A 19567-nucleotide genomic window follows, 5' to 3' on the forward strand; every position below is an offset into this window, starting at 1 on the left:
GGCAGCCCACTGCATTTTCATTGTGATGTGGTCCCTTTCAAGTATGCAGCTTTTAGCACAGTTGGGACTAATTTTCACTAGTGGTACCTTTTGGATTGACACATTCAATGCAGCTATATGTCGCTTTATTGTGCTCTCCACAAGAAAAACAACATTAAAGCCGTTTGAATGTTTTTATGTGCCAGTCATGTATTGGGGTGCATAGTTCTCATTGTGAGCAAATATGGGATCACTTAAAAGTATTAATGACCATATACAGCATGTAACATATATTTTCCAGTTGTTATAAAGATGATTTGATATTACATAGCTCTCCTTTTGAAAAATACAAAGAGGAACTCTGTGAGATCAGAGCTCCATCTTGTATAAGATAAGAGGCCATGGCCATTTATCTCTGCCCCGTAATAGCTCTTTCTCATTAGCCTGCTTTCCTGCTTCCAATAAAAGGCAGGTAATTGCAGTAATAACTGTGGTATGATCAGAGTGTTTTCATTTCTATCAGCGCAAGGAAAGACAAGTTCTCCTTGGCTCTTGTTTTGTGCTATAAATATTGTAATGACTGCAGTAAACAGGGAATCAAATCTCTTTTTGAGTGTAAGGCCATTGTATTTGATTGCAGGGATGGTCTCATGTTGGGTAATTATTGTGCGTTGTTTGGACAACCTGACTATGACAGTCGCATGAATTTCAGCTATAAATTTTACTCTGGTCTAAGATGTAGCTGCTAAGGATCTGTATGTGGCTGTTACCTTTTGTCACCTCTATTAGACTAAGGACCTGATCAAATCATGTATAGTCGTGCTCATCGTTATTGGCGCCCATCAAGTTTAAGTACATAATGTGGAATATCTCCTGAAAAAAATGAATCAAGTGAAATAGTTTTTTAGGTATAGAACACTCGTGTTAAATACAAAAGAGCAAATGATAAACAATAATTTAAAACCAAAAACAATGGGAGGGACAAATAGAAAAACTTAAAACTTGCTGTGACATTGGTATTGGCACCACTTAAATTCATTTACTATGAAAACACATTTAGACTTGCCTGTGGCAAATCACAAAAGACATTCACCTGTGATTAATTGTTGGTGCACATGTGACATGAATTAGCCAATGAATGATGACTTCAGTGTTTTAAAAAGCCACATGGTAGGCCCTGTTCCTTTGTCACAATGGGGAAGACAAAGGAGCTGTCTGAGGTCATTCATCAGAACAGCTATTATTAGCAAACACAAGACTTCCAAAGGCTACAGTTGAAACCAGAAGTTTACATACACTATATAAAAAGACACATATGCAGGTTTTTCTCAATATCTGATATGAAATCAGAATAAACCTTTCCCGTTTTAGGTCAATTAGGATTACCATCATTTTTAATATTTGCCAAATGCCAGAATAATGAGAGAGAGAGAGAGAATGTTTTAAGGCATTTTTATTACTTACTGCAAAGTCAAAAATTTACATACACTAAGATTGCTATGCCTTTAAACAAATCTGGACTGCCCATATGATGTCATGTGTTTGGAAGCTTCTGATATATTTTTTTTGGCAACATCTGAGTTAATTAGAGACACACCTGTGGATGTATTTTAATGCACACCTGAAACACACTGCTTCTTTGTGTAGGATCATGGGAAAGTCTAAAGAAATCAGCCAAGATATCAGGAAGAGAATTGTGGACTTGCACAATTCTGGCTCATCCTTGGGTACAATTTCAATATAACTGAAGGTGCCTCGTTCATCTGTACAAACAATTATGCGCAAGTACAAACAAGATGGGAATGTCCAAACCATCATACCGCTCAGGAAGGAGACGGTTTCTGTGTCTCAGAGATGAACGTGCTTTGATCCGACATGTGCATATCAACCCAAGGACAAAAGCAAAAGACCTTGTGAAGATGATGGCGGAAGCTGGTAAGATTGTGCCAATATCCACAGTGAAACGAGTACTGTATCAACATGGGCTTAAAGGCCACTCTGCCAGGAAGAAGCCATTACTCAAAAAGAAACATAAAGCCAGATTAATGTTTGCAAATGCACACAGAAACAAAGACCTTAATTTTTGGAGACATATCCTGTGGTCTGATGAAACTAAAATGTAACTTTTTGGGCATAATGACCATCGTTACATTTAGAGGTAGAGGAAAAGCGGAGAAGCTTGGAAGCCTAAGAACAACATTCCAACTGTGAAACACGGGGGGTGACAGCATCATGTTGTGTGGTTGTTTTGCTGCAGGAGGGACTGTGGCACTTCACAAAATAGATGGTATCATGAGAAAAGAAGAATATGTGGCAATACTGAAGCAACATCTCTAGACATCAGCCAGAAAGTTAAAGCTGGGGCGGAAGTGGGTCTTCCAAATTAACAATGACCCAAAGCATACTGCCAAAATAGTAACAAAGTGACTTAAGGATAACAAAGTCAATGTTTTGGAATGGCCATCACAAAGCCCTGATCTCAATCCTATTGAAAAATTATGGGCAAAGCTGAAAAGGCAGGTGCGAGCAAGGCGACTACAAACCTGGATCAGTTACACCAGTTTTGTCAGGAGGAATGGGCCAAAATTCCGACCAACTATTGTGAGAAGCTTGTGGAAGGATATCCCAAACGTTTGACCCAAGTTATTCAGTTTACGGGCAATGGTACCAAATACTAATGAAATGTACAGTACAGACCAAAAATTTGGACACACCTTCTCATTTAAAGATTTTTCTGTATTTTCATGACTATAAAAATTGTACATTCACACTGAAGGCATCAAAATTATGAATTAACACATGTGGAATTATATACTTAACAAAAAAGTGTGAAACAACTGAAAATATGTCTTATATTCTAGGTTCTTCAAAGTAGCCACCTTTTGCTTTGATGACTGCTTTGCACACTCTTGGCATTCTCTTTATGAGCTTCAAGAGGTAGTCACCGGAAATGGTCTTCCAACAATCTTGAAGGAGTTCCCAGAGATGCTTAGCACTTGTTGGCCCTTTTGCCTTCACTCTGCGGTCCAGCTCACCCCAAACCATCTCGATTGGGTTCAGGTCTGGTGACTGTGGAGGCCACCTTTTCTTCGTCGCACAAAGACATGGTGGTTGGAACCAAAGATCTCAAATTTGGACTCATCAGACCAAAGCACAGATTTCCACTGGTCTAATGTCCATTCCTTGTGTTCTTTAGCCCAAAAAAGTCTCTTCTGCTTGTTGCCTGTCCTTAGCAGTGGTTTCCTGGCAGCTATTTTACCATGAAGGCCTGCTGCACAAAGTCTCCTCTTAACAGTTGTTGAAGAGATGTGTCTGCTGCTAGAACTCTGTGTGGCATTGACCTGGTCTCTAATTTGAGCTGCTGTTAACCTGCGATTTCTGAGGCTGGTGACTCGGATAAACTTATATTCAGAAGCAGAGGTGACTCTTGGTCTTCCTTTCCTGGGGCGGACCTCATGGGAGCCAGTTTCTTTGTAGCGCTTGATGGTTTTTGCAACTGCACTTGGGGACACTTTCAAAGTTTGCCCAATTTTTCGCACTGACTGACCTTCATTTCTTAAAGTAATGATGGCCACTCGTTTTTCTTTACTTAGCTGCTTTTTTCTTGCCATAATACAAATTCAAACAGTCTATTCAGTAGGACTATCAGCTGTGTATCCACCAGACTTCTGCACAACACAACTGATGGTCCCAACCCCATTTATAAGGCAAGAAATCCCACTTATTAAACGTGACAGGGCACACCTGTGAAGTGAAAACCATTTCCGGTGACTACCTCTTGAAGCTCATCAAGAGAATGCCAAGAGTGTGCAAAGCAGTCATAAAAGCAAAAGGTGGCTACTTTGAAGAACCTAGAATATAAGACATATTTTCAGTTGTTTCACACTTTTTTGTTAAGTATATAATTCCACATGTGTTAATTCATAGTTTTGATGCCTTCAGTGTGAATGTACAATTTTTATAGTCATGAAAATACAGAAAAATCTTTAAATGAGGTGTCCAAACTTTTGGTCTGCACTGTATGTAACTTTTGACATTGCAGTAAGTAATAAAAATGTCTTAAAACTTTCTCTCTCATTATTCTGGCATTTGGCAAATATTAAAAATTATGGTACTCCTAATTGACCTACAACAGGAAAGGTTTATTCTGATTTCATGTCAGATATTGAGAAAAGCATGCATATGTGTCTTTTTATATAGTGTATGTAAACTTCTGGTTTCAACTGTATAAGGCCATCTCCGAAGGCCTTGGTATCCGGATTTCAACAGTGCCAAGCATGTAACCGTCAAGAACCTCCCTGGATGTGGGGGAAAGAGGAAAATTGACAAGAGATGTCTTCGAAGGTTGGTGCGAATGGTGGAAAAAACACCACGTCAAACATCCAAAGACCTGAAGGCCAACCTGGAACAGTCTGGTGTCATGGTTTGAACAAGTACCATAGGCCGCACACTAAATCAAGCAGAGCTTTATGGGCAAAGACCAAGGAAGAAACCATTGCTGAAGAAAAGACATAAAAGGAACGATGATCTTTTGCCATAGAGTACCTTAACAAACCACAATCCTTCTGGGAAAATGTTCTGTGGACAGATGAAACAAAAATAGAGCTTTTTGGCAATGCAAAGCAGCAGTTTGTTTACAGACGGCGCAATGAATCTTATAAAGAAAAGAACACCTTACCAACAGTTAAGAATGGTAGAGGATCCATAATGCTGTGAGGTTGCTTTGCTGCAACTGGTACAGGAGGCCTTGACCGTATCACAGGAATCATGAAATCAGAGAATTATCAAGAGATTTTAGAGCGTTATGTCCTACCCAGTGTAAGAAAACTTTGCTTGAGTCGAAGAACATGGATCCTCCATCAAGACAATGACCCACAGCACACATCTAAAATTACACAGGAATGGTTAAAAAAGAAAAAATGGACTGTTTTAAAATGGCCAGCTACAAGTCCTGACCTCAATCCCATTGAAAATCTTCAGGGTGAGTTGAAATCCGCCATTGGGAAAAATAACTCAAAAGCTTGAATAAACTGCAAAGGAAGAGTGGGAGAAAATTCCAGCTGAGAAGTGCAATAAGCTTATAGATGACTACAAGAAATGTTTGGAGGCTGTCAGCAATGCCAAAGGGTGTGCAACCAAGTATTAATTAGGGGTGCCTTTATTCCTGCACATTGTGTTTATTCTTTTTTTTTCTTTGAAATTGCAACATGGAAGTTGAAAAACAATGTTTTATTGTTGGATTACTTTGGACCACTAATTAAAAAATCCTGAGGATATAAGTTTGGTCAATTTCCATTTATTTCTGAAGATATTGTACAGTCTATGAAAAAAATGAAGGGGTGCCAATAATGGTGAGCAGCACTGTATTTGGTTACGTTTAGTTTGTTCTGGAAAACACCAAAAGTACATGCTGACATTTTCATAAAGCTTCATTATCAGATGTAGGCCAGAGTCCGGCCGGTATGAAGGCATAAAACACATGGAATAGCACAGTGGACTAGACTATTCTATCCCACGGATGGAATAAAAAAATTATATATCATGTTTGTTTTTTTTTAGCATGGATGTTTTTGAGTGACGGATGTTACTGGCATCCTTCACAGGAATTCATTAAACAGATATACTATCTGTCATGAGCTTTTCATGAAGTATTTGTTAAATGTATTCCATTACAGCCTCTGTGAGACGAATGCCTGTGACAGGTGCCTAATAGTGGGATCATCACTCATAGGCTGTCTCATGATATATCCATTGAAGGGTACCTGGTGCGTCAGAAAATACTATTTACCTCCAGATACAGGGTTAATCTACAGGTTAATAGCATTACAATGCTACCCGGCTGCCTTAGTGAAAGTGCGGCTACTGGGATAAAATCAACTTATTTCCTCCCAGGTGCCACCGGCTTTCAGTCATGGGAGCAAACACCGAGAGCAGTTGGATTGACAGCTTGCTCTGCACCGATACAGTAGTGAGTAGTGACTGTAGCCGCTCTATGCACGACTCTCGGGAAGAAATAAGTTTGTTTTCTCCCGGTAGCTACACTTTCAGTAAGGTGGTCAGACAGCATTGTAACGGTATTCACCTGCAGATTAACCCCATATCTGCAGGTACATAGCGTTTTCCGAAATGACAAGTTCTTTTTAAACACGCACTGAGAGATCTGCTCTATGCTACGGTAGGGGCGTGTTCTTCTTTCAGTGTTGCTGCCTGTTTATGATTGGTCAGTATAATACAGGGATAAGAAGTACACACCCACAGTGAAAACTGTTTGATAACACCCACTTGGACTTAAAAAATAAAATACATTTTATCATTTTATTACCCTCTATTACATCCTGTATCTAGTTCAAAATAAACATTTCGTAAAAGATCCTCTTTAAACAGATAGCACTATAGGCTAAGGGACAATGGATACTAACATAAGGCTAAATTCACACATCTATGTAAATTTTACCATCCTGAGAAACTAACAGGCTTTTTTCTCGGGTGTCATCCTAATTGCATCCATTTTTTCTCGCCTATTTTATTCACTGAAGAGGTGTGTTTGATTCAAAGCCAAACAAACGACTACTGGCAGGTCCCATTTTTAGTCCTCATTCACATGTCTGTGTTGCACCTACGTGTCGTATCCATTTTTCTCACGGATGCAACACATACCCATTATAATCTATGGTGCTATTCACATGTCCGTGTTCTTCCGCAAGCATGGATAAAAAGGGCTAACACAAGTCTATGGGTCCATAAAAAACATGTACAACATCAGTGTGTCGTCTGTGTGCCGTCTGTGTTTAACATTGCAAAGTATAGGAGAAGCTTTGTAATATATTTGTTTATTCTTCCTTGAAAAACACTGATGAGAAAAACGGACACACGGATGACAAACTGATGCACAACATTAAGGACACCAGTACTATTTTTTTCACGTACGTGATTAAACACAGACTTGTGAATGAGGCTTTATTCAAATTTATCACCAAGCTAGTTCTAGCATAGATAGATTAAAATACATGATGTACCGTATTTTTCGGATTTTTTTCTCCAAAATTTTGGAGGAAAATGGGGGATGCGTCTTACAGTCCGAATGTATATGGACTATATATAGTGGATGTGTCTGTGGGTGGTGGGGGATGTAGAAGAGCGGCAGAGGCGGAGGAGCGGGCACAGGAGGCAGGAGCCACCTGCTGCATCCTACACTGTGCCCGCTACTAAAGTAAATGAATACTAACAGAGAATATACATTTTCCTTAATAATGCGCACATTGTACCCGAAGCGCAGCTCCTGCAGCTGCCGGCCGTCAGTGTCCTCGTTTTTAAAGTCCATCACTATTAACTACAACCCACTCCCATGGGTTGTAGTGAATATTCATGCACTTTAATAGCGGGCACACAGACCGCCGGCCGCTGCAGGAGCCGCGCTGCTGGTACAGTGTGCGTGCTATTAGGGAGAATGAATGGTCACTGCTCCCCACGCTCACAGTCCCAGCGTGGGGAACAGTGACTATTCCGGCACAGCATCTCACAGCGTGAGGGCGCATGGCGGTGACACCATGTGCGGATCACACTGTGAGATCAGTGCTGGCAGCAGAGCGGGACACAGTGCTGGAAAAGAGGGAAGAAAGGTGAGTAGAACTAGTGTTTACTTTTTTGTGTGCAGCATGGGATGGGGGTTACCAAGCATACCAGGAAGAGGGATGAGAGTGGCCATGCATTCCAGGAAGAGGGATAAGGGGTGCCATACATACCTGGAAGAGGGATGAGGGGTTCCATGCATACTTGGATGAGGGGTGCTAGGCATACCAGGAAGAGGGATTAGGGGTGCCATGCATACCAGGATGAGGGGTGCCATGCATACCAGGATGAGGGGTGCCATGCATACCAGGATGAGGGGGCCATGCATACTAGGATGAGGGGGCCATGCATACCAGGATGAGGGGTGCCGTGCATACCAGGATGAGGGGTGCCATGCATACCAGGATGAGGGGGCCATGCATACCAGGATGAGGGGTGACATGCATACTAGGATGAGAGGGGCCATGCATCCAGGAAGAAGGATGAGGGGGCCATGCATACCAGGATGAGCGGTGCCATGCATCCAGGAAGAGGGATGAGGGGGGCCATGCATACTTGGGTGAGGGGTGCCATGCATACCAGGATGAGGGGTGCCATGCATACCAGGATGGGGATCAGGGGGTGCCATGCATACCAGGATGGGGATCAGGGGGTGCCATACATACCAGGATGTGGATCAGGCGTGCCATGCATACCAGGATGGGGATGAGGGGTTCCATGCATCCCAGGATGGGGGATTGGGGTGCCATGCATACTAGGATGGTGGATTGGGGTGCCATGCATATCAGGATGGGGATGGAGGCCACGTGTAACAGGTAGGAGGGGCCATATATACCAGGATGGAGGATATTAACAGAATTGAGGGACATTACCCCTATGTCAGTGTCAGCACAAGACCCCCTCCCCCATAACAGGGCATCATGATATTTTTTGCTTACATTTTTTTTCTATTTTCCTCCTCTAAAACCTAAGTGTGTCTTATGGTCCGGTGCATCTTATAGTCCGAAAAATACGGTAAATAGGGTCTAAGCTATTTATAAATGACCCAGAGAAGGGCAACTGCCCTATCCCCATGTACTTATATAGCGGACACATATTCTAAAGCACTGTACAGAGATTATCATCACTTACATCAGTGCGTGTCTATTCTCCAGCACACACAAGGGCCAATATATTAGAACTAGCTATTGAACCCGTTCTACGCCCTGGTGGCGAGCATTTTTATTGGTATATGGTCTCCCATGCTGGTATGTGCTGCCCCCTCCTGGTATTTGTGCTGCCCCCTTCCTGTCCCCACCATCCTATCCCTGTATGCATGGCACCCCTCATCCCTATCCTGTAATGCTTGGCACCCCTCTCCCCCAATCCTGGAATGCATGGCACCCCTCACCCCCAATCCTGGTATGGATAGCACCCCTCACCCCCAATCCTGGTATGGATGGCACCCCTCACCCCCAATCCTGGTATGGATGGCACCCCTCACCCCCAATCCTGGTATGGATGGCACCCCTCACCCCCAATCCTGGTATGCGTGGCACCCTTCACCCCCAATCCTGGTATGCGTGGCACCCTTCACCCCCAATCCTGGTATGCGTGGCACCCTTCACCCCCAATCCTGGTATGTGTGGCACCCCTCACCCCCAATCCTGGTATACGTGGCACCCCTCACCCCCAATCCTGGTATGCGTGGCACCCCTCACCCCCAATCCTGGTATGAGTGGAACCCCTCATCCCCCAATCCTGGTATGTGTGGTACTCCTCATCCCTATCCTGGTATGCATGGTACCTCATCCCTCATCTCTATCCTGGTATGCATGGCCCCTCATCCGAATCCTGGTATGCATGGCTCCCTCATCCCCAATCCTGGTATGCATGGCTTCCTCATCCCCAATCCTGGTATGCATGGCTTCCCTCATCCCCAATCCTGGTATGTATGGCACCCCTTATCCCCAATCCTGGTATGTAAGGCACCCCTCATCCCCAATCCTGTTATGCATGGCACCCCTCGACCCCAATCCTGTTATGCATGGCACCCCTCGTCCCCAATCCTGGTATGCATCGCACCCCTCGTCCCCAATCCTGGTATGCATGGCACCACTTGTCCCCAATCCTGGTATGCATGGCACCCCTCGTCCCCAATCCTGGTATGCATGGCACCCCTTGTTCCCAATCCTGGTATGCATGGCTCCGTCATTCCCAATCCTGGTATGCATGGCTCCCTCACCCCCATCCTGGTATGCATGACACTCCTCATCCCTATTCTGGTATGCATGGGCCCCTCATCCCCAATCCTGGCATACATGGTACCCCTCATCCCTATCCTGGTATGCATGGTACCCCTCATCCCAATTCTGGTATGTATGGCCTCCTCATCCCAGAAACCTGGTATGCATGGCACCCAATCCCTCATCCTAGTATGCATGGCACCCTAGTATGCATGGCACCCCTCTTCCTTATCCTGGTATGCATGGTACCCCTCATCCCTATTCTGGTATGCATGGTACCCCTCATCCTGGTGTACATGGTACCCCTCATCCCTATTCTGGTATTGATGGCACCCCTCAATCCTGGTATGCATGGTCCCCTCACCCCCCAATCCTGGTATGTGTGGTACCCCTCACCCCCCAATCCTGGTATGCATAGTATGCGCTTGCCCATACCGCGCTGTCCAGCGCCATTTTGCTGAAGACACACTGCAAATGTGTCTTCAGTAAAATGGCGCCGGATAGCGCTATGCCCATGCGCCGATCCGACGCCTCACTCCTGCCCCAATCTCCGGCGAAGAGAGGCGCCGCGGCAACGCTCCTCCCGGTCAGGTAAGTATGTAAGTATGGCATCGGAGATCGCGGTATGCGTTCAGTGTCTACGCATACCGCGATCTCCAACGCCATACACTCCTCTTACCTGTAACGGCTCCATACGTGCTTCTGTCTGGAGCCAGACTGCGCAGGTGCGTCGCGCTTGCGCAGTCTATAAAGGCTTCAGACAGAGACACGCATCTACAATTATATTATAGATGGCAATGTTTGGAGTGTTGGAGGTGAACCTGAAGTAAACCCACACAACACATGGAGAACATACCGACTCAAAACAGATTTTGTCCAAAGACAACATTGTTCAAGATTTTATTTTCAGTTTTGAAGAAGGTTTTATAGTGAAAATAAAACAAAGACATGTATTACTATTATGACAATTACTGTTTTATAGGGATCATCTTTGTTGTGGTCAAAGGGTACTGTGTCTGTACCACTGTCCAAATGATGCCTACAGCGCCAGTAAGGGTTAAAGGGAATCTGTCACCAGGTTTTTGCTACCCCATTTGAGACGAGTTTGATATAAGGGCAGAGACCCTGATTCCAGCTTTGTGTCACTTATTGAGATGCTTGCTGCAGTTTTGATAAAAATGATTGTTTTATCTGCTGCAGATCTACCAGTTCTCTGAATGCTGAGCTCTGTATAACCCGTCCACACTACTGATTGACATCTTTCTCTGTACACTGCATAGGCAAAAAACTGTCAATCAGTGCTGGGGGGCGGGGTTATACAGAGCTCATGAATATTGAGGACTACCTGGCAGCAGGTTTATTAGTCCTCTAATGATAATCTTGTGCTGATAAAACTGCGCTTTTATAAAAACTAAAGCAAACAGCCCAGTATATGACATATTGCTTGAATCAGGGTCTCTGCCCCTATATTATGCTGCTCTCAGATTAGGCGGCAGAAAATTGATGACAGATTTCCTTTAAGCCGATTTGTTGTTACGTTTATTTTAATGGTTATAAATAATCAAAAATAATATAAATTTTATTTTTTTTTTTTTCTTACTACGTAGTCAAACATCTTATGTAAAGCCCCCGTCACACTAAGCGAGATCGCTAGCGAGATCGCTGCTGAGTCACAAGTTTTGTGACGCAACAGCGACCTCAGTAGCGATCTCGCTACGTTTGACACGTAGCAGCGACCAGGCCCCTGCTGTGAGATCGCTGGTCGTGTCGGAATGGTCTGGACCTTTTTTTGATCGTTGAGGCCCCGCTGGGTAGCATGCATCGCTGTGTTTGACACCTTACCAACGACCTTGTTTATGACTCAGACACAGAAACACATAGGCGTGCATCATTATACAGATCGTTACGGGTCACCGCATCGTTGCTGCATCGTTGGGAAGATCTGACTGTTTGACATCTCACCAGCGACCACATAGCGACGCAGTAACGATCCCTGACAGGTCGTATCGTTGTCGGGATCGCTGTAGCGTCTCTTAGTGTGACGGGGCCTTTAGAGTACTCTTAGATTACTGCACTCAGCTATCCCACAGGTTGCCTTTACAAGTCCCCAGTCAGAGATCCGCACTCCCTTCAAGGAATTGCACTCATCTGATAAAACTGGCCTGTACTGGTGTAGTGGAGGCCCACCCTTCTGTCCCCACTCAGCAACCAGATTCTTGTTCTAAATCTTCCAGAAGACCAATGCTGGGAATACTAGGGGTGTCCAGACAATACTTTTTCTTTTAAAATGTATCATAAAAGCATGTAAAAGAACAAAACACAAGTAATGCTCATTCCACAGATCTCCAGTGACTCCCGCTCAGATGCTTCCCAGGTCCCCGGAGGTCTCTGCTTCCTAGTCCTAGACGCACAGGAAGTGACTGCTCAGCCAATCACTACTGCAGTGATGACCTGATGGAGCACTCATTCTTTGTGTTGAGCAAAGGGCCAGAAGTGGAGCTGTTAAACCCTGCACTGGAGGGGTCAGCTGAAGATCAAGGCACCTGTCACATTAGAAGTATATTACTACATTTTATAAGTTTTCTTTTAAATGAGCTTTAAATAGTATCTGTCAGTAGGATTGTCCCTCCTAAGCAGTCTATATGGGCATGTAGGTCATAGGAAGTTGAATAAAATGATACCTTGATATTAAAGATCTGATGTCTTGTTCCAGAGAAATCCACATTTTTCTTATGTGAAAACGAGCTGTTAAGATCTATGGGGCGGGCATACTGTAGATCCCCTGAGAATCTGCCTCCAGAGTTTATATTAAATGAAAGGTGGTGCTACCAGTGTGAGATAAGTAATGACTGACACACTGCTCTGCATTGAAATCAGGACTAACATAGTACTGCAGAGGTGAAGTTTGTCTCATTACAAACATTTGCAGTTGTCCTCTTAGTGCTTCATCTTCCATCTCACAGTCAGTCATGTGTAGGGGAAGGGCAGTAGAGCAGAGCTGACAGCACTGTGAGAAGAAAACTGCAAGCGTGCTTGTTGTGTTTAATGAGACAAGGTTTAACTCTGCTGTACTGTGTTGGTTATAATTAGGAAGAGCTGACAGCACTATGGGAGGATAAGTGTTGCTGCAAATGTTTGTAATGAGACAAAGTTCACTTCTGTTCTGATTTCACTGCAGCACTGTGTGATTATGAGAGCAAAGTATCAGTCATTACATGTCTCACACTGGTAACGCCCCCTTTTATTTAAAATAAGCTCTGGAAGCAAACCGTCCCTTTAGATTCACTTCCAAATAAAAATAAGTAAAACATGACAGGTGAAGGATCTCAATAACCTTAATGTGCACAAGAAAAAATATCAATTATTGATAATGATTGCACTCCATACATCGGTGAGCGATTCATGTTACTGTGAATAATTCTACTGTTCTTTTGATTGTTGTAGTCATTATCGCATAGTATTGGCACAGACCTTTCTTGACTTTTATTGTTTCTCATTCAGTTTAGCAATGAAAATATTTCTCTGTGTCTCTAGGGAAGACTTGATGATGGACGAGTGATTGATAGCTCTCTATCTCGGGATCCACTTGTGGTGGTGCTTGGAAAGAAACAAGTGATATCAGGTAATTACGGTTTCTCAAGGTTTACTCAAAGCTATGACAATATATAGCACAGGTTATATTGTACGTATTCTTGTTGTGTCTCTATGCCACTGTGACAATTTTGAGTACTTTAGAAGAACATTTATACACATTGTGCCTGAAAAGTGTATGTCTTGCACTTAAAAAGGACCCAACACTTACCAAAAATTTGCACCGTAATTTTTTTGTCAGTTATAAATGCCACTGTTCTCCTCAATCTGGTGTTATTTATTTTTTTGTTCTCCGTTCCTCAGATATGATCTCCTCTTCCCTGTATGTAAATCAAGTCTTTTTAGCCAATGTGGTACTCAAGACACCCATACAGAAGAATTTGAGGGTCATACCCACTTGGCTGAAAAAATGACCAGATTTACATACAGGGAATAAAGGACCATGTCTCAGGATCAGAGAGGTGCAGGAACAAAAGTAAAACATCACCGAATTCAGGAGAACAGCGACATTTACATTGGATAAACCATTACATATGGAAAGAGTTATATCTACAAAGAACATTTATAAGCTTTTTGTAATTTAATGTACTGTACTCGCCTGTTTCCACCCCTGGTTGTGCATTGGGAACCTGAAGGTGGCGGATACCACTGTATGGCACCTGTCTAAAATATCTGTTTAGCATAAACATCGAAAGCCTTTCCTGGTGTATACTATAAATTGTGTCCATAAATGTCATATAAACAGAACCTCACATATGAGCTTTAATACATTAAGTTCTTAAAGGGTTTATGCTAAATATGGAATCTATAGGCGGGTAACTTTAATATTGCTGGGGGTGATATCTGAGACTCCTACCAATCCTGAGAATGGGCTGTGAAAAGGCCCATCTGAACTGAGCGTACGTCTTTTTCCAACTGTCCCTTAGTAAATGAATGGAGCAGAGATCAGTGTGCTCAACTTCTGCTCATTTCAGACTTGGCTCCTCTACGCCGTGTTCTTGGAAATCTGCGGGGATCCCAGCAGTCGGATTCCGAGCGATTGGAAAGTTATCTCCTATCCTTTGGATAGAGCATTACTTCCTCACTTGGCAAAAAAACCCTTAATCTTGGTCCACAGCCAGGGAGAATAATTTCTAGTCTCGGATTTATATACAACATTGTGGCAGATACATTATTCTAATTTCAAGGCTTGCTTCCATTATTGTTTCAGGGAATTAGTGTACATCAGGCCATGTCTTTACTGACGCGCACCACTTCTCACTTATGCTTCTTATAGCTTAACAGCTGCTGTATTTATAAGAGGATAGAAGCTGCTGGAGAGGGAACATACTTATTACTGGAGTGTCCAGAGCAAGAGAACATCAAACATTTTACATTTCATGCCTGATATTTCCTATCTCGGCTGAGCAGCCGCTCTAAAAGCCCATTTATTAGAGTGTCAGGAATGTATTTTTACAAGCGCCACTAAGGAAACTACATGTCTATTGGTTATAGAGCTTGCTGGACTGAGCTATTTCATTCTGCATTCAGGACACCGAGTCTCTTAGCTTTACACTCTTCACGCTATTCGTAAAGTACCGCACCGAATACATACAGAATGAAATTATTTCTGTTTAGACAGGTTTGAAATGAACACAGAATATGATTATGGTATTAATATGGTAAGGAATGATTTTCTATAAATTTCTCTTACTGTGTCTCTTCAGTTATGTGAATAAAATAATGAAAATTATACTAAATTATTTACATGCTCACACACTTTGGTTTTATCATTTATATATTGAGGAATACAAGGACTCTGCCTTCTAGGCTCCTGCATTCAGTTATTTCATTAAGGGACTTTGCTATGCGGCATTCTTTACAGGAGCTTCTCAGTAGTTGCTCCTAATAAGGGAGCCTAGAAGACTGAGTCCATTCTCTGTCCCGTTCATTCTCAGAAGAACCAAGCACACTAATGCACAAAGTAAATAACAAAATATTCAAGCTTGGCGAATTTTGCTCTATATATTATTATATTTACATAACTGGAGGTAAAATGCAATGGAAAATTGATTTGGTAAACTGTGTGTAAATTTACTTACACATTTTATTAATTAATGACAGCAGAAATACACACGGTAGGACCTCAAATAATATAGGCGCACAGTATACGTTGTCAGGGTTCTCCAGTGCGGCAACACGGGGTGGTCATGTGACCACAAGTATGCGATATGCCACATTCCGACTAGACGTGTCCAGTCTTGCTCAATAAAGAGTGAATTTAGCAAGGCAGCACACATCTAGTCGGAATGTGGCTGGAAGTATGCATTTTGCGTACTTGCGGTCACATGACCACTGCATTCGCAAGCACAGGACGAACTTGACAATGCGCACTGCGCACAATGTGAGGATTTACGAGTCTGCAGTCACATAGAGTGACTATGTACAAGAAAGGTAAAGGATCCAGCTGCCAGTATATATAAAAAACATCAAATTGTATTTAATCCATTAAAAAAGTGAAAAATATACATATTTTGGTAGACAGTTAGGTCCAGAAATATTTGGACAGTGACAGAAGTTTTGGCATTTTAGCTGTTTACGAAAGCATATTCAAGATACAGTTATATAATCAATATGGGTTTAAAGTGCAGAATGTCAGCTTTAATTTGAGGCTAATCATATCCTAATTGGAGTAAGGGTTTAGGAATTACAGCTATTTAATATGTAGCTGCCTGTTTTTCAAGGGACCAAAGATAATTGAACAATTATCTCAAAAACTCTTTCATGGGCTGCATGGGCTTTTCCCTCATTAATCCATCATCAAGTAAAGGGGTTGTCCACTAATAGGACAACCCCTTCTCATTCCCCATGTTTGGCCCCAATAAAATGAAAACCCATATACTCATCTCCCGTGCCAGCGCCTTTCCAGGAGTGTCAGCACTTGCATTCCCAGGGGTCTAGTGCGGTTACGACACTTGAGTCCGGCGCCCAAGTAGTGATGGTGTCACTGTCCCCGCCTTTGGACAAATCAAACATTAAGAGGAAGTGAAGAAGCAGCCGTAACCCTGACTTCCCCTTCATGTTTGATTAGTCCGAAAGCGGGCACAGTGATGCCAGCGCTGATTGGGCCCAGGGCTTGCGTGTCATAACAACCACACGAGAGCACCAGGAATGCGAGTGCCGACACCACTGGAATGGCTCCAGCACAGGCGGTAAGTATAAGTGTTTTTATTTTATCTGGTCCAAACATAGGGAACAACCCTTTTAAGTAGGTAAAAGGTCTGGAGCTGATTCCAGGTGTGGAATTTGCATTTGGAAGCTGTTGCTGTAAACACACAACATGCGATCAAAGGAGCTCTCAATGGAAGTGAAACAAACCCATTAGGCTGAAGAAAAAAAAAGAAATCCATCAGAGAGATAGCATAAATGTTAGCCAAGTCAACAGTTTGGTACATTCTGCGAAAAAACGAGTGCACTGGTGAGCTTGGGAACTCAAAAACACCTGGGCGTCAATGGAAGACAACAGTGGTAGATGATCACAGAATCCTTTTCATGGTGAAAGAAAACCCCATTCTCCATGAAGTAAGTGTTTCAGGATCTAAGTCTAACATGAAGAGAAGACTTCATGAGAGCAATACACCACAAGGTGCAAACCATTAATCAGCCTTAAAAATAGAAAGGTCAGATTATACTTTGCAAAAAACATCTAAAGAAGCCTGCCCAGATTTGGAAAAGCATTCTTTGGACAGATGAAACTAAGATCAACCTGTACCAGAATTATGGTAAGAAGTATGGAGAAGGCTTGGAACGGCTCATGATCCAAAGCACACCACATCCTCTGTAAAAGATGGTGGAGGCAGTGTGATGGCATGGGCATGCATGGCTTCTAATGGCCCTGGGTGATTATTGATGATGTGACTGAAGACAGAAGCAGCCGGATGAATTCTGAAGTGTACAGGGCTATACTTCCTTCTGCAAGGTTGATTGGATGGCGCTTCACAGAACAGATGGACAATAACCCAAAACATACTGCGAAAACAACCCAGGAGTTTTTAAGACAATGATGTGGAATAATCTGCAATGGCCGAGTCAGTCATCAGATCTCAACCCTATCGAGCATGCATTTCACATGCTTAAGTTAAACCTTAAGGTAGAAAGACCCACAAACAAGCAGCAACTGAGGTCCGCTGCAGTAAAGGCCCGGCAAAGCATCACAAAGGAGGAAACCCAACGTTTGGTCATGAACATGGGTTACCGACTTTAGGCAGTCATTGGCTGCAAAAGATTCTCCACAAAGTATTAAAAATGAACATTTTATTTATGATAAAGTTAATTTGTCCAATTTCTTTTGAGCCCCTGAAATGAGGAGGCTTTGTAGAAAAATCATTGCTAATCCTAAACGTTTCACAGGATATTTTTGTTCAAACCTTTTAACCCTTTAACGACCGCCGATACTCCTTTAACGACTGCCGTAAAATGGCCTTATTCCCCAGCGCCACTTTTTCACAGTGCTCAGTAGTGATGAGCGAGTATGTTCTGTTAACCCTTTTGGCAAGCATGCTCGGGAGCTCGCCGAGTATCTTCAGCGTGCTCGGGTGTTATGTTTGAATCACTCAATGATTTGAAACTGTTTGACAGCTTTAATACATGTGAGGAATGCCTAAGAAACACGCATTCCTCACATGTATTAAAGTTGTCGGTTGCAAATCATAACACCTGAGCACACTGAAGATACTCGGAAAACACCCGAGCATGCTCGGAAATCTCGAGTAACGAGCATGCCCGCTCATCACTAGTGCTCAGGAATAAATGAAAAGCGCCTCACCCCCGCGGGCACAAATCTCGCAGGTGACACCTGTATATGACAGCTGACACCCTGCGGCATCGGCCTTGGTTTTGGAACCGATCGGAGCCAATTAACCTTTACCACTGTCAATCGTGACCCCGGCATCTAAGTGGTTGAAAGGGGGTTAAAAGACCCCCTTTGACAGGATCGTTCCTCGTGATCGTAATCATGGGTGCCGATCGTTACCATGGTACCCTGAGTTCATCTGAGTACCTAAGGTTACAGTGGCCTGTTAGACCCAGCTATATGTTAGACTGAGACTGACAGGTCTCAGGCACTGCAATGCATGAATGAGACGAGTGATCAAAGTAAAATATATACATGTCCTACAGTGGGACTAAGTGTAAAAGTAAGAAAAGAGGAATAAAATGTGTAAAAAAAATAAGTAAATAAATAAATTTAAAAAAAAAAGTTTAAAAAAAAGCGGACACAAATCACAAAAAGCTGCTTCTCCACTAAAAAATATGGCTCTTGCAAGAAGGAAAGGAAAAACAAAAGTGCAAAAATGAAATTTGACCGCAGTGAGAAGGTGTTAAAAAAGTTCTGTGTTTCTCATGTAGAGTCTGTGTAGCTCCTGTACATATCTGGTTGTGCTGCTGCTTATAATATACAGCCCACAGCACACTGCTCCTTGCTGTATTATCATAGGACTGACATCATCTGCTCTGTTTGTTCCTCCCCTCCATTCTTTCACACAGCAGAGCAAGCTATTAAAGAGGGCTGGAGGACCAAGAGTCTGCAGGGCAAGATATCACACAGGCAGTGTAGTGAGCAAGGAGAACCCCCTGCTGAATCTGTGGGAATGGAAGAGATCACAGACACAGCAGCAGCATAGAGAGCAGGGATAAAAGTCCTGAAGATTGCACTACTAAAACTTTAACTCCCTGTAGTTACTAAAAGCCTTACGTCAGATCCAGGCACAGTGTTTATGTTGCATTTTTCTTTTTATCTCCAACTGAGCTGGCACTGAAAATACTGTGTTTCCAAATATAAAATGAATACAATTGTTAAACTTGATACATTACTCCATTTCCAAAACTTCTTGGCTTTCACTGAAGTTAACCTTAAAAGTTCAACATTCATTCTAAAATGAGACTCCAGATGCTAAAGTAACCACTATCAAATCCTGAAAACAGAGCAGCTGTCTGGTGTCTCCCAGCTGAAAATGTAATGTTTTAGTCCGGAGGGTATCATGGAAATTAAGTTAATGAGATTGTGTATCCAGCTTGTATTAAATGTCATTCTCTTTTGTTTGACAGTTTAGAAGATGCAGACCACAGAAGGCGATGCATGTCTGCTACTATTGTTATTAACTAGTCATATGCTGCAGTTCACTAGTCACCAACGTCTCATGCAAACCCCCTGGGTTAAGGGTGTA

The 19567-nt window shown here is 42.8% G+C and overlaps 1 protein-coding gene across 1 annotated transcript in view; it reads left to right on the plus strand.

The window, feature by feature from the left end:
• FKBP11 (FKBP prolyl isomerase 11) overlaps window positions 1-19567 on the plus strand; it is a 50470-nt gene that overhangs the window by 15376 nt on the left and 15527 nt on the right. Inside the window, exon 3 of the mRNA XM_073663789.1 lies at window positions 13308-13395. Coding sequence (XP_073519890.1) covers window positions 13308-13395 — 88 coding nt within the window. The remainder of the gene's footprint in view (window positions 1-13307; window positions 13396-19567) is intronic.

The sequence above is a fragment of the Phyllobates terribilis genome, unplaced genomic scaffold, assembly GCF_046119375.1.
Source record: "Phyllobates terribilis strain yellow unplaced genomic scaffold, ASM4611937v1 Scaffold_2__4_contigs__length_985480577, whole genome shotgun sequence".
Lineage (NCBI taxonomy): Eukaryota > Metazoa > Chordata > Amphibia > Anura > Dendrobatidae > Phyllobates > Phyllobates terribilis.